Source organism: Phycodurus eques, chromosome 7, assembly GCF_024500275.1.
Source record: "Phycodurus eques isolate BA_2022a chromosome 7, UOR_Pequ_1.1, whole genome shotgun sequence".
Classification (NCBI taxonomy): domain Eukaryota; kingdom Metazoa; phylum Chordata; class Actinopteri; order Syngnathiformes; family Syngnathidae; genus Phycodurus; species Phycodurus eques.
The window spans coordinates 6,725,218-6,740,639 of NC_084531.1; the positions used below are offsets into that span (position 1 = coordinate 6,725,218).

Below are 15,422 nucleotides of genomic sequence, written 5' to 3' on the forward strand. Positions count from 1 at the left end.
TTATGTAATAATTCTGTTGAGCAACCCCCATCATTTTGCTTGAAGCAGCTCCATGGTCAGTTTCAGAGGGTGGGCAGGCCGCTTCGTGCAGTGGGACCAGCTCAGGTGCTTTTACAAACTCTCTGCTTTGGTATGGCTTCTGAATGTATCACAGGCTGGACCAAGGGCATCTCACTGATTAGGTCTTTTTTTTTTTTTTTTTTTTTTTTTTTTTTTTTTTCTCTTCTTCTTCTTCCCCTCCCCTCTTCCTTCTTTTAAAATTGTTTTTTTAAATCTATTTTTACTCTTGTTTTTCTGGTCCTGTTTTGTCCATTTTATTTTGTTTGAAGAAAAGCTTTTACATGTAGTTGTTGCTGGAGATGGCGACTGCATGTTACTGTGACCAGTGAGGAACAGCCCCTATATGTGCATTTGGACAATGTGTGATGATTCCATTGCGCAATGGTCTTGTTGGATTGGCTGAGGTTTGAAGACTTCAACGTTGGGCTCCATGTCTCAGTGCGTGGAGAGGACGGCAACATGGAGCAACCCCATTTGCTCTTACTGCACAGTTTGTTTCAGTGCTATGCTGAGGACACGCCAACGCTCTTAGGTGTATAAAGCATTGAGAAAGCAAATGTGGTTCATACATCGGAAATAGAAAATGTGCTAAAAGCACGACATGGAAAAGTTTTACGCCTTACTGTCTTTCACAAAGAGGGAAGTCAATATTCAATGAATTCCACACTGGTGAGTGTTTTGGGTGAATGAGAAGAAGCTGTAAATGCATAAATGGTACTGGCACATGAGGTTATGTCTGAGATTTCTTTTGGTGCCACTGTATGAGTCTGGTTATATTCAACTAAAGTGCAGTTTTGTGCATTATTGTATGTAGGAGTTTGTGTTTGAAACTTGACATAATGTAATAAAATTACAGAACTATTTAATCAGTTGAGAAAGCAGTCCTGTTTATATGATAGAAGATGTGCATACAAATATTTCTCATAAGCAATGATTGATAAAAGGTGTAGGTTAATAAATATAATACAAATATTTAAATAATGTTATTAAATTACCACAAAAACCCTAAAATTGAGGGAACTAAAGAACAACAAAGTCCACAACACTTGAAGTGGAATTATACAACCCCAATTCCAATGAATTGGGACGTTGTGTTAAATATAAATCAAAACAGAATACATCCATCCATCCATTTTCTGAGCCGCTTCTCCTCACTAGGGTCGCGGCTGTGCCTGAGCCTATCCCAGCTATCATCGGGCAGGAGACGGGGTACACCCTGAGCTGGTTGCCAGCCAATCGCAGGGCACATACAAGGAAACAACCATTCGCAATCACATTCACACCTACGGGCAATTTTAGTCTCCAATTCATGCATGTTTTTGGGATGTGGGAGGAAACCGGTGTGCCCGGAGAAAACCCACGCAGGCACGGGGAGAACATGCAAACTCCACACAGGCGGGGCCGTGGATTGAACCCCGGTCCTCAGAACAGTCGTATTTTACGCTTCATAATGCGCCACACATTTTCAATGGGAGACAGGTCTGGACTGCAGGCAGGCCAGTCTAGTACCCGCACTCTTTTACAACGAAGCCTTTCAGCATTAATGGTACTTTCACAGATGTGTAAGTTACCCATGCCTAAATTCCTTGCAATTGTAGGTTGAGGAACATTGTCCTTAAACTGTTCGACTATTTTCTCACGCACTTGTTCGCAAAGAGGTGAACCTCGCCCCATCTTTGCTTGTGAATGACTGAGCAATGCGGGGAAGCTCCTTTTATACCCAATCATGGCACCCACCTGTTCCCAATTAGCCTGTTCACCTGTGGGATGATCCAAACAGGTGATTGATGAGCATTCCTCAACTTTCTCAGTCTTTTTTGGAACGTATTGCAGCCATAAAATTCTAGGTTAATGATTATTTGCTAAAAACAATAAAGTATATCAGTTAGAATCTTAAATGTCTTTGTAGTGTATTCAATTAAATATAGGTTGAACATGATTTGCAAATCATTGTATTCTGTTTTTATTTATGTTTAACACAACGTCCCAACTTCATTGGAATTGGGGTTGTAGTATCATATGGCAGCAAACAGCATTGAAGTTTCTACCATCTGTTCAGGGCCACTGGATGTATACTGTTCAGTACAGGTATAGCCCAGATGTTTTTGGGACTTGAGGTACATGCTGAACTCATCAACAGGGGCTGACATATGGAAACAGACAACCGCTCACACCTTTGATTCTTCACTCTTCATTACAATGTGAAAAACTATTGGCCACCTCCTCAAATTCTTGTGCATAATTTCCCCACTTGAATGTTTATGATCATGAAACAAATGTAAATATCAGAATATCAGGCAATTTATAACCCCAAGTGAACATAAAATGCAGTTTTACATGGTGATTTGATTTATTAAGGGGAAAAGATGATCAGTTACCTGGGCCTTTGTGAAAGCGTAATGGCCCCCAAAACCTAATAACTGGCTTGGCCAGCCTCAGCAGCAACAACTAAAACCAAGCATTTTCTATAATTGGCAAAGATTCTTACATTTCTGTGGAGCTATTTCGCCCACGCTTACTTGAAGAGTTGTTTTGATTCAGCAAGCCATTGAATGGAGGGTTGATTTCCGAGCATGTACGACCTTTTTAAGATCATGCCACAGCATTTCAAGGAAATTCAAATCCGGACTTTGACGAGGCCACGCCGAAACCCTTGTTTTGTTTTGGGTTTTTTTGTGTGTGTGTTTTAAGCCATGCAGATGTGTTTTGGCTCGTTGTCCTGCTGCAGAACTCAAATGCCCTTCATTTTGAGGTCACAAACTGATGGCTGAACATTATCCCTCAGGATTTTCTGGTAAACAACAGAATTCATGGTTCCATCAATCACAGCAAGTCATCATGGCAGCCCCAGACCATCACACTACCACCACCATGTTCGACTGTTGGTATGATGTTCTTTTTCTGAAATGTTGTGTTACATTTACACCAGATGCCACAAGACACCCACCTTCCAAAAAGGTCAACTTTCGTCTCGTCAGTCGATGAAATATTCTCCCAAAAATCTTGGGAATTATTCAGATGTATTTATGCAAAAGTAAGACGAGTCTTTATGTTAAAAAAACATGCATGTTAGGTTCATTGAAGACTCTAAATTATCATTAGGTGTGAATAGGAAGGAGTGTGCATGGTTGTTTGTCTATTTGTACCCTGCGATTGGTTGGTGACCAATCAAGGGTCTACCCCGCCTCTTGCCCGAGGTCAGTTGGGATAGGCGTACGCATGGAGACCCACACGTGCCTGGGTGGGTTTTTTCCGGGCATTCCGGTTTCCTCCCACATCCCAAAAACATGCGTGATAGGTTGATTGAAGACTCTAAATTGCCCGTAGGTGTGAATGTGAGTGCGAATGGTTGTTTGTTTCGAGTGCCCTGCGATTGGCTGGCGACCGGTTCAGGGTGTACCCCGCCTCCTGCCCGAAGATAGCTGGGGCAGGCTCCAGCACCCCCGCGACCCTAGTGAGGATACGCAGTAAAGGAAATGGATGAATGGATAAAATTAGGCAGAAATTGGCCTTCTGAAAAGGTGTTGAATCTTGAAATTGAACAACAGAACCATAATAAATGAACGTTTATATCATATTCTACCTCATTGCGATGTACTTGTAGCATTTGTATGTGTACAATGTTGATCCTGTGATTCCTGAAAATCCCAAATACATTCAAAACAATCATTAAAAGCCCCAAATTACCAAAATAAATACAACGTTCATGCCCATGGTGGCTGTACGTTAACCTCTAACAGCAACTGTGCATTCACTGGCCTCAGAGTAAATGACAAAAAAACATTTGCAATGCAGTGGGATACTTCGAAACACACATGATGCTTTTGATGTTGTTCAGCCATTCTCCTGCTGCTAGAAGTTATTGTTCTCTCACTGTCAAAGGCACGTGAGTGTGGCTGGGCTCCCCAGGGATCCTTTTCAACACCATATGCTGCCTAGCGCCCGTTAAATCTCTCTCAGGCCAAGATGCACTGCACTCAGATGCACTGGCCACCAACCTGCAGCTGATGCATGAAGACACTAAAGTCTCCCTCTTGTCTTTATACATGTTTCCAGAAATGAACAGACAATATGGCATTGACAGGGAAATTATTCCTACATGTCCATGTTTCCATGTAGGGGTGCTCATTGGACTCGGAGGTCTTTTCTCACACAATTAACCATAAAGATAGAGAGGTACGATCGTTGACATTGGAAATCAAGTCCGATGTCATAAAAAAAAAAAAAAAAAAAACGAGTATCGGATCGGACTGGATGTAAAATCTCCGATTTTACCACTCTTATACAAGCAGTCAATTACATACACCAGTCCAGCACTTCTATTCAGCAGGGCCCACGTGATCACAACAAGCGGTTGCTAATGTGCTAACAGTAACAAGGAGTACGAGTAAATGTTGCTCGCTTGAGTGGTTTATTGACACTCCAGTTGAAGTTCACTGGAAAACTAACTCACATGACAAAATAATTACTCCTTTTGAACGTTTAAATAGACCAAAGACTTTCTTTCTTTATTCATTTTTGTTCGCAAAAAATCGTTAGCTCAAAGCTAACACGATGAATCAAAAACACCATTGACGAGCTAACAAACATTTTAATATAACTTATATCTCTCAAAATAATTAATATTGGCACACAAACGCTGTATAAACACATAGAAACAGGCAGTATAACAATGCTCTCTTGTATATTGTCTTACATATACATATATATATATTGTTACATGAACAATATTCGATCGTGACTGCAGTTATTTTCTTTGTAACCGCAAGTGTGTATGAGCTCATTGCGTGAACCACACTGCCCCTCGCAGGTCAAGATGTGCACAGCAGGAAGAGCGAGCCCAATAAGGCAGAGACAGCTCAGCACCTCGATCCTCGCTCATACATGATTCCCATCCACCACGACATTGTCAATCAAACTCAACCCCAGTTGCATCAAGAAGTTCAAATGTGTATTGCCGCACATGCCGTGAAAGCAAATGTTGTTCCTGCCACACGCTGGCAACTAAATTCAACTTTCATTGTTATTTTGCACTTTAAAAGTATCATTTGTATTTATTACTTATTGAGGTTATTTTTCATGTCTTTTTCATTTTTGTAATTGAATCTATTCAAATATAGACTATGCTTATGTTTAAGTTAAGCAGTTGCTATGTTGCAATCTAAATATATATTATTGTTATTGGTTTTATTATTTCAGGGTTTTCAAATGTCATTTAAATTTTTTTTTATTCAATTGTAGTGCATTCTGCGGCACGGTGGACGACTGGTTAACACGTCTGCCTCAAAGTTCTGAGGATCGGGGTTCAAATCCCGGTGGGTTTTCTCCGGGTACTCCGGTTTCCTCCCATATCCCAAAAACACGCGTGATAGGTTGATTGAAGACTCTAAATTGCCCATAGGTGTGAATGTGTGCGCGAATGGTTGTTTGTTTTTGTGTGCCCTGCGATTGGCTGGCGACCAGTTCAGGGTGTACCCCGCCTCTCGCCTGAAGATAGCTGGGATAGGCTCCTGCACCCCGGCGACCCTACTGAGGATACGCGGGAAAGGAAATGGATGGATAGATGAAATTGGGCAGGAATTGGCCTTCTGAAACGTGTTGAATCTTCAAATTGAACAACAGAACCATAATAAATGAACTTTTGACTTATCTTATCTTATATCTTATACTGGGTGCAGAGGTATAAAAGTTGTTGTTGACCAGCAGTGCACGGGCTTCATATGGCCAAACATCTGTGTACGTCATGTGATTAATGAGACAATCACCCATCATACAACCTGCATGACAGGAATTGAGACACTTGCTAAGATCATCTATATGGTGTTGTGTGGAATGACAGTATAGCTTATTATGAACTATTATTATAAAACAATTCAATTATTAAAGACAGCAAACTGAATACAATCACAAAAATATGAAAGACAGCAAACAAATATTTTTAGACTTGCACGTTGATGTTGATGATGATGGTGATTATTTTAGTTCTTATTTATTAAAAGAAATTTCCCCAAGTGGAATATTTCTATTTTAAAGAGGAATACAAGCATTTTCATTTTAATCGTCATTTTATTTTCAACTGTTGTAACACCTGAACTGATTCCAAACCAGCATGCTGTGGCACACTAGCATGCCGTAAGAGATCATCAGGGGTGCATGGGATATGATCTAATTTCAGTTAATTTTTGGGAAATGTATTACTTATAATTTACAAGCATATCTTTGTTTATCTATATATGCCAGCAACGCATAGGGAAAGGCCGAACAATTAATTGCGACTCCATTAAATGGCAGGAGGTACAATTAATGCGTATCCACCTGCTGCTATTCATACAGCAAAATAAGTCTTCCTGCGTATGTCAGCTTTGTGTTCAACTAAACAGGCTCAGATTTCACACTAAGTCGATTTGTGTATAAATTGAGATGAGATTTTCACTATTTCACTCATCATTCTTGTAATTTTGTGACCCTGGTGTGTGTGTGTGTGTGTGTGTGTGTGTGTGTGTGCACGCCTGACTTTGAAAAACCTGAGCCCACTTGTATCCTACCCTATTTCTTTTCAGCTCTGCAAGGCTTTGACGCTAACCTGTCAAATGGTCAGCGGCTGCTTTGATCACTGCATCTCCTAGTGTGTTTCCTGTCGCTTTCACACCCCTCCACCACCCTTGTTAATTACTCGTCTTAAATACTTTCAAGACTCAAGTTTAATCTAACAGCAAATATTCAATCATTCAATTCAGACAGTGTGAAATGAAGTCAAACTGCTTTTCACTGAGTGTTTTTCCACAATTTTTTTTGTTTCTGTCAGGAAGGCAGAACGTGACTGTAGGTGCTTTATGATGGTGGCTCCACAATTCAGACAGGATCTAACATCTTTTTGCCAATGAGTTCATCTGAGAAGAGGTGCGACTCAAATGGGAGGATGTGCTAATGGGCACGCACGCGCACACTCACCAGCCACAACATGTACACCTTCGTTTATAATGAGAACTCATGCAAAAGCGGTATCACGCTGACCTCTCAACGTTTTACCATTTTGAAGAGAAATTAGTCATTTCAGACTGAGTTCACCTCTTTACACACAAATTTGAGCCAGGTCAAAATCAATTACGCATGAAAGAATATCAGTTTTAACAACCGTAATGATATTAAAGTGATGTATCACGATTTTTCTCAAGTCTTACCTGTGACACGTTTTTCAATTGACCAAAGGCAAATTAGCGAACCCTCCCACTCCATTAGTTGTTGTTGGTAAGTCTGACAAGCTTTCAACATGACGCTTCCAGTCTGCTGCAAACCTCCAACACAAGTGTTGCCATCAGCAACATGTCGTTGCAAGGTTTGTCACTTGTGTCAAAAAGTGACTAAATCTCATTTCAAAGTTGGTCACATTGAGGTTAACCCATAGTACAAATGTCATGTGTCTCCCTCTACACTATAAATAACATCTCCACGTCAACAAATGTGACTAAAAATCTTCACATTGTGTCACATTACAGTAGACTCAAGCATTTGCTTTAAAATATTTTATTAAGCAAAGTCAGTGATCTAAACATTATAGCAACACAACATTCTAAAGGAGTTTACAAGACAGATAAACTACAAACCTTAATGAAATACATTAGAAATATTTATATTAATCAGAGGCACTGCCAAACTTACGTTTTCTAAAATTTCGTGCTTTCCCCCCCGTACAAATCCTATATACAGTACATGAAGTTATTCATATAAAAAGTGGTATATTCCTCATTTGTCCTTCCTGGTTGAGCTATAAGTGAATGTCGTTATCAGGCCGATACTCCTTCTCCTCATTTGGCTCATCATGGGTGAGCTGGAGACTATCCCAGATGACTTTTGGCGGGAGACCGGGTAGACTCCGGACTGGTTGCCAGCCAGTCACAGGGCACAAATAGACAGACAACCTTTTACACTCATTCACGTCCGTGGAAAATCTAAACTCTTCAATTAACATAGCATACATCTTTTTGGAACGCGGGAGGAAGCCGGAGCACTCGGAAAAAACCCACACGAAGGCCAGAGCTGAGGTTTGAAACCAGGACTTTCGAATTGGGAAGCGTGTGTGCTAACCACTAGCTCTCTGTGATGCCGAAAGGAAAATCCACTTTTTTAAAGCAATGACTCCCCAAAATCCAAAGGGCAGCTGCAGACACTTTCCACTGGCATGTTATTGATTTTGAGGACCCCAGTATTTACCGGAATTCAAAAGAAACACAAAAGAGAAAAACATGAACCATCCTAAGGATCCACAGCATCATTGTGTCATCATTGTCTTGCGAAGGTGAGTTGTGGAGACCAAATATAGTCCAGTTATAAATCCATTTGTGGCAACTGTAGCTGGTCTGTTCATTTGTAAGTTTTAAGTGTTTGTTTTGGGGTGAAGATTTTCCTCATATCTTTCAAGGATGCCCACAGATCCAGCATCCTCCAGCCCATCTGCACCCGTGAGCTCCTACCAGGGTCTCCACATGGACCTGGAGTAGGTCACCGTGGGCGTGCTCAGAGCTTCCGCAGTGATCTGGTTGTGCTCGCTGTCGATGTCGTCCAGATCGGAGCACGAGTCCTCGCTGGATGTGACGGAAGGGGGCGGCGAGAGGGCGGAGGACGACCCATTGGACTCGCTCCTTCCCCCGGGGGAGGCCAGCGTCGGACAGAGAAGGTCTCCGCCTCCGTGCCATGTGCTGCCCGCGTTCCCAGACGTGTCCGTGATTAGATCCATCAGCACGTCCTGGATGTGGTCTTCGTTCATGGGCATGCACTCCAGTAGATGGTTGAGCAGCTCGGCGGCCACAGTTGCATCGATGCCGGGACAGGTGGACACAAACATGTGGACCTCGTGCATGCACTGGATGTAGCCGGCTGCAAACCTCTCACTTGCTTCATGGCTCATCGTGTCTGCTTCTGACGGGGAAGGAGATTAGAGGTTAAGGAAACTTGTCAAGATGCTCTGAGCCTAAAATGAAAAAAAATACAATTAGAACTTCGATATATAGCAGTATTTTGTAGATACTGGAAAAGTACCAAACATTTCCTGTAAAAGGGTAAATTACTTTTTACTGAGAATGTACTTTTTCAATTGTTATCAAAGATCCTCTTGCCCTCACATCTGATTCCAGTTGTGATTGAGTCACAATAAAACATAATCAGCCAATCAGGAACATTTTGATTCAGTGTTTGCCAACCTTTATTGAGCCAAGGCACCTATTTTACATGAGAAAAATCTTACAACACACCGCCAAACCAAAATACTGAAATAAAGAGGATCTTGTCTTATTTTACTCATAAGTTAGACTCGCTCCGTGTGAAATGTAGGCCTGCTAAATTGAACACAAAGCTGATATACTCGCAGGACGCCATGACTTATTCTCTTGTATGAATGGTGACAGTGTACTGTACACGGGTTTATTGTACTATAACTTCTGCCTTCCAATGGAAGAGCATTTAATTGTTCTGCTTGCCAGTGAACGCCACTGGCATAGATAGATGTCGATCCATCCATTTTCCATACTGCTTTCCCTCACTAGGGTCGCGGGCTGGCTGGAGCCTGTTCCAGCTGACTCTGACCCTCAACTGGTCGCCAGCCAATCGCAGGGCACATACAAACAGACCACATAACACTTTTTCTCTTTGCGTCAGTCCATCTCAGATGAGCTCGGCTCCAGAGAAGCCGACCGGCGGCGTTGTCGATAAACCGTATGGCTGTCCCCTTGCGTGTTAGCGCTTTAACCTACATTTGTAGATGTAGCGACAAACTCTGTTTACTGACAGTGGTTTTCTCGAGTGTTCTTGAGCCCATGTGGCAATATGCTTTACGAAACCATGCCGATTTTAAATGTAGTGCTGCCTGAGGGATCAAAGGTCGTGGGCCTTCGATGTTGGTTTTTGGTTTACGTGCAGAGTTCCCGCCACATTCTCTGAATGATTTGATGAGATTATGGACTGTCGATGATGTAATTCCTAAATTCCTTGCAAATGTACGTTGACAAATGTCATTCTTAACCTGTTCACAAAGTGTTGAACCTCGCCTCATACTTGCTTGTGAACAACTGAGCCTTTCGCGGATGCTCCTTTTATACCCAATCAAGACGCTCGGCTCTTTCCAGTGAACCTGTTCACCTGTGGAATGTTCCAAACTGGTGTTTTTGAGCATTCCTCAACTTTCCCAGTCTTTTGTTGCCCCTAGCCCATCTTTTTGGGGATGTGTTGCAGGGATCAAATACAAAATGAGAGAATCTTTGTGTGTGTATTCAATTGAATATAGGTTGAGGAGGATTTGCAAATCATTATAATCTGTTTTTATTGACACAACATCCCAACTTGATTGAAATTTGGGGTTTGCGCATTGTTTATATTGTATTAAATGACACCTTTTCCCAGACGATTAAGTGAAATTGGATATTGTCCTGCAGCACAATTGATAATCTCTGGTTGGGAATCACTTATTGGCAGCGGGCATGTCTCGATACTTTTGTCCACAAAGCAATGAACTACACAAATTGCGTTTCAGCTTCCAGAATTTCCGTTTCAATTATTGCTTGTTTCATCTTATTTCTGAGGAACATGAATGGGGTACAAACCTTGTGCTCTGGTCTTCAGGACGTCCTCCACCTTTTTTACCGTCATCTCGAGCACCTCCGCATTCTCCATCTTGGAGTGCAACTGTTGAAAGGGGGGTTGAAAATGGAGTTAACTGTAAATTCTGCATCTCAGTGTCATTTGAGTGACGTGAGGCCTGCGTGTGTGTGCGTGTGCGTGTGTACTCACGTCCGAATCAGTCAGAAGGCTCCTCAATTCCTGCAGACTCTCATTGATGCGAGCTCGCCTCTGCTTCTCCACCAGAGGCTTCCTAATCTGCTAACATACATGACATTTCCACGTATTTATTGTGCAGCTCAGCGCACCGCAGCCTCCGATTTCCTCTCGCGTACCTTTCTGTCCGCCTTCTGGACCCCATAGTAGCCCTCCTCCTCGTCTTGCACGCCAAGTTCGGTCTTGCTGTGCCGAGCAGAAGGAGCCATGTTGCTTGGTCGAGCTTTCTCTCCTCTCCCTCTGCTGCCTGACTTGTGTTTGTTGTGCACTCCGAGTGAGATGGGCTGCCGTCGCCGGCTGACTGTTGTTAGTATTTATAAGGGGCTTATTTACATGTGAATAGGGGCTGAGCTGCTCCTGCTGGGGGACAACAGGGCGCACACGGCAGCAGCCAATAGGCAAGCAGCTCTTTGTCTCCGGTCAGCACCGCAAGAGTTGGACGGACTTTAATGAAAGATTTTTCTGTGTTAAGGCATCGACCACTTCGTTTTTCTCATCTGGAAATAATTATAATAATAATAAATAAATACGAGAGGACGCAGAAAGTGTTCGCGCAATAATAATAATAATAATAATATTGAGAGCAAAATGGCAGCTGGTACGCTATTTCATTTGAAAGTCATTTATAAAATGATATGTAAAAAATAAATAATATTGTACTTATTTATATGATGTACAAGTGCACAGCTACACACCAATGCAAAGTACATATGAAATATGAAATGTCTCTCAATGTCAAGATTGAAATGGCCCATGGGTTAGAGTCGAATGGCGGTTTGGAGCGTTGCTCTCGATTGTTGGGGCCGCCCGAGCGAGCGTTCCTGTTTCTTGCTGGCTTTTGTGTCCGAGCCTCAGCAGATCGCCTCGCCCGTTGGGCGGATGTAACGCGATGCCTTCAGTTGGCAGCTGCTGCTGCTGCTGCCAAACAGAATCAAGGAATTAAGGGCCCTTATCCAAAGAAAGCGACAGGTGTTGGCCTGAGCCTGCTTGCATATGCGTTTGTGCTTATGCTCCCTGTTGTTCGACTCCTGATTGGTGTGCAACTCGACTGTATTCCCACGTTATTCGCCAATAACACAGGATTGTTTTTCTACCCACTGAGAAGACAGTGCTTTAGTTATTTCTTTCTTGAATAATATTACTGTCAAATCCTCCATCTTTTTTTCCTTCCACTCGTGTGGAATATCTTTTTTTCTTTCTTTTTTTTGCAAAACAGACTCTCTGTCCTTGTTATGAAGGTTTTGTACAATCTGTTATGATGCAAATGACCATCACAATGGAGCGTTTGCGTACTTTGATGAAAGATGCGCACGGTGCCCCCCCCCAAAAAAAAACCCAACAACAACAACAACAAATAAACAAATGCAACGCACGGAAATGCCTTGCGGAATGACGTCAGTCAAACTCTACTGCCCCAAATGAAGGAAGCGTCTCAGACCTTTGAAGTGGAATGCTTTTGGCACCTCAACACCCCCCCCCCCCCCCCTCCAGATCCCCGCTCCGCATCTTGAATAGTGCGGACTGGGAGCAGCTGTCCCGCCACCAGCCTTTGTTGGAGCGCTCGATGAGGGACCGGGCATCCCCCTCCGTCTCCCGCCGCCTGTCTCCGTGAAGGGGGCCACTCATAACGAACATAATGAGGGAGAATGGGCCATATGTACGCCTTTGAAATCCCATTGATGAGTTACAACATCATTGGCCACAATACGCCCTGTGCAGGCCTCGGGCCCGCATTATGGTGGCCGAAGCAGAAAATGACCCCCCCCCACCCCCTTCTTTATAATATCTTTATATCTAATACAAATTTTGTATTAATTCCTTTTACACTTGTATGACATGCAAAAAAAGTTGGCTTGTACAATGTGTGACGCAACAAGGAAAGAGAATCAAAGCTACTCGGTTGACCGTAATATTAACTTGATAGAAATGTATTTCAATTCTGGATGTACTGTAGTTTCATAACTGATTCCAAAATATTGTGTGTGTGGGGGGGGGGGGGGGGGCGTCAGATATGATGCAGTACAGTACAGAGGACCTAAAGAAGCAGCTGAGAATTACTCATTTGTGGCAACATGTAAAATATCCTTTTAGACAGAGCACTCATACAAACCGTGAAACCATTGTCAATGTAATGATTCTCATTGGTGACCGATGCTATTTTCAATTCTCATTAAATGCACTACAGGGGTGTAAAAGAAAATGGATGGATGGAATAAATACTCAAGAGTGCAACAAAAGCTTCTGAAAAACATCTCAAAAGAGCAAGTTAATATAATACAATATCCCTAAAAAGAAACATCAACAATGTTATTTTTAAATAATTTGTATTTATGTATTGTATATACAGTATAGTTTACGCTTACTATGGAGATATCGGTGTCATACAAATGTCATATACACAGACAGGAGAAACAGTTGTAGATGGGCGAATTCTTGTCACAGCATTCTTATGGTTCTGTTATTGGCTATATAGTGTTCTCCCACTTTAACAAAATAAACATGCAGAATTGACTACATTGCACTGTTTGCACCATGTGGTTTTGATATGTACAGAGGCATTGATCTAACAATACTTAACAACAATAACAATAATAACAATACTTCTAACTTTGGTTAATATGTTAGCGATATACTGCATTGAGGGTTGAGTTGAGTAGATACTGTATATCAAAGAAGTGTGTCAAAAATGTGCTGAAGGATTACATGCAACTCATTGCAAAAGCCATCAAATGTGCTTGGAACATTACACAAGCATTCTTCTTTCCCATTTGCGATCGTTTACTGGTCTCGACGTTTGCGCTATGTGTCGTTATTGCAGACAGTCAACTCAGACACGACCCTTTATACGGCTGAACAAAATGCAGTCAGGAGAACCTCAGTCAATAATATATTTTATTATCACTGATATTAATCCAGCAAAAGGATCAGACAAAGATCTATGTAATGCCAAGAAAGTGGGAGAAAGATGGAAAGTGATACATTATAATAGCAAATAAATAGTATGTTAATACAATAAATACATGAAAGATTAATAAGAGCCTTCTATAATGCAGGCTTACGAGAAGTCAACTTCGGAAGGGAAGTACGGAGCAAAGGTCTTTATAGAATCATTATGGCACACCTAAAACAATAATGACTGGAACAAAAGTGCCCCACGTTTGTCTTCTGAGCAGCATATCTATAAGATACATAACAGAGGTTGGCCTAACAACATGCTGACGGAATTCAGAGGTTCACCAGGGCCGCCACATCTTCAGCATTCTGAAGTGGGGGCTGTGGGGCACAGCTCTCTCCTGGTGTCCAGAGACTGCGTACACATGGCAGGTGGGTTGCTCGCTCTGGTCTCTCCTGATGGATGTGTTTCGGGGTCGGGTGCCTGGACTGACCGGAGTTGGGACATCACTTCTAGCTGTGGGCTGTAGGGTGTGATCTTGAGTGGACCTAGGTAGAGACCTGAGGAGGTGGTTGAGCAGGCGAGAGCCAAGAGTTTTATCCATCCAGTCACAGGTGAGGAGCATGTTGTGTACTTCATGCATACACTGGATGTATCCTTTGCTGTATTTCTGCTGGGACTCCAGAGGGTCTGCAAGGGAGGACGACGGGTTAACTTGTGTTGTAGTGTCCCCTGGTGGGCCCTACATAACCTGCAAAATGCCTTACCTCCCAGGAACATTCTCATAGAAGCCCTTGGTAATGTAATATGTAATAACATAATCATGAAATTGAAATAATATTCTACCGAAGCCCTCTGCTGCCTAAAATGTGAATATGGAACAACATTACCCCAAAGGCAAGAGACTATAGGGCCACCAATAAACATGTTGCATCACACCATTTCTTACCATGAAGTATATTAGTCCGGATATTTTGCAGATGTTTCACTGTCATCTCGAGTATGTCGGCTTTTTCGAGTTTGGATTGCTGTTGAGAGACGATAGGCCATCTTTGATTAAGTCAATCTCGCCAGCCTTGTTGACAGAGAGCTGAGACACGTGGAGTACTCACATCAAGTCTGAAGGCGCTGATCACAGTCTCTTTCAACTGATCCAAACAATTGTTTATCCTCTCACGTCGTTTCCTCTCAATCAGAGGCTTCCGCATCTGTTAGGGAAAGGATAACATATACAACTCAGTGACGGGCCGCAGTAAACCACAAAAAGTTCTAGGTGCGTCTCAAAGCAGAAAATGATCTACACTATCCAATTGTAGACTACCTTCCTCTCCTCTTTTGCACTGGAGTGTTTTCCTATAGTGTGAGCCATAGATGAAGCAGTCATGATGCTGGCAGTCTCCTCTCTGAATCTCACTGTGTCTCTAGGGCCCTCCGTGCGCTACGTCCCTCCTATTTATACAAACACAATTAGCATGTGAATGCACCAACTCTTTGGCTGTGGGATTTTCCCACACACAGTCAAGACTGCCAGGTCACTGCCTCCATTCAACAGACTCACCCAGAGAACCGGCCTGGAGGAGGAGGAGGGGTGGGAGGTGGGCACGAGCAACAGATGTCCAGCCTGAAACCATGCACTCCATTGCAG

The 15,422-nt window shown here is 42.6% G+C and overlaps 2 protein-coding genes across 3 annotated transcripts; both read right to left on the bottom strand.

The window, feature by feature from the left end:
* Window positions 1-7,749: 7,749 nt before the first annotated feature.
* Window positions 7,750-11,236, bottom strand: her13 (hairy-related 13). 2 transcript variants are annotated; one of them, XM_061681976.1, is made up of 4 exons: window positions 11,004-11,236; window positions 10,840-10,926; window positions 10,653-10,734; window positions 7,750-8,973 (listed from the first exon to the last, which is right to left on the bottom strand). In XM_061681976.1, exons 1-4 carry the CDS (start codon window positions 11,091-11,093, stop codon window positions 8,528-8,530), a joined length of 705 nt encoding a protein of 234 aa, XP_061537960.1. In that variant the 5' UTR covers window positions 11,094-11,236; the 3' UTR covers window positions 7,750-8,527. The 2 variants fall into 2 exon arrangements, with proteins under 2 accessions (XP_061537960.1, XP_061537959.1); XM_061681975.1 differs by having other exon boundaries at window positions 7,750-8,976.
* A 2,570-nt stretch (window positions 11,237-13,806) lies between these two features.
* Window positions 13,807-15,422, bottom strand: her8.2 (hairy-related 8.2). Its single transcript, XM_061682120.1, has 5 exons — window positions 15,336-15,422; window positions 15,099-15,226; window positions 14,890-14,985; window positions 14,727-14,805; window positions 13,807-14,467 (listed from the first exon to the last, which is right to left on the bottom strand). Exons 2-5 carry the CDS (start codon window positions 15,159-15,161, stop codon window positions 14,118-14,120), a joined length of 588 nt encoding a protein of 195 aa, XP_061538104.1. The 5' UTR covers window positions 15,162-15,226; window positions 15,336-15,422; the 3' UTR covers window positions 13,807-14,117.

Excerpts from the sequence above, each read along its gene's own strand:
- her13 (XM_061681975.1), bottom strand. The coding sequence starts at position 11,093 with ATGGCTCCTTCTGCTCGGCACAGCAAGACCGAACTTGGCGTGCAAGAC. Across the intron at positions 10,927-11,003 it reads TCCAGAAGGCGGACAGAAAG|ATTAGGAAGCCTCTGGTGGA; the intron begins GTACGCGAGAGG and ends GTATGTTAGCAG. Across the intron at positions 10,735-10,839 it reads GCCTTCTGACTGATTCGGAC|TTGCACTCCAAGATGGAGAA; the intron begins GTGAGTACACAC and ends CCCTTTCAACAG.
- her8.2 (XM_061682120.1), bottom strand. The coding sequence starts at position 15,161 with ATGACTGCTTCATCTATGGCTCACACTATAGGAAAACACTCCAGTGCA. Across the intron at positions 14,806-14,889 it reads TCAGCGCCTTCAGACTTGAT|CAATCCAAACTCGAAAAAGC; the intron begins GTGAGTACTCCA and ends GTCTCTCAACAG. Across the intron at positions 14,468-14,726 it reads CCGGACTAATATACTTCATG|ACCCTCTGGAGTCCCAGCAG; the intron begins GTAAGAAATGGT and ends CCTCCCTTGCAG.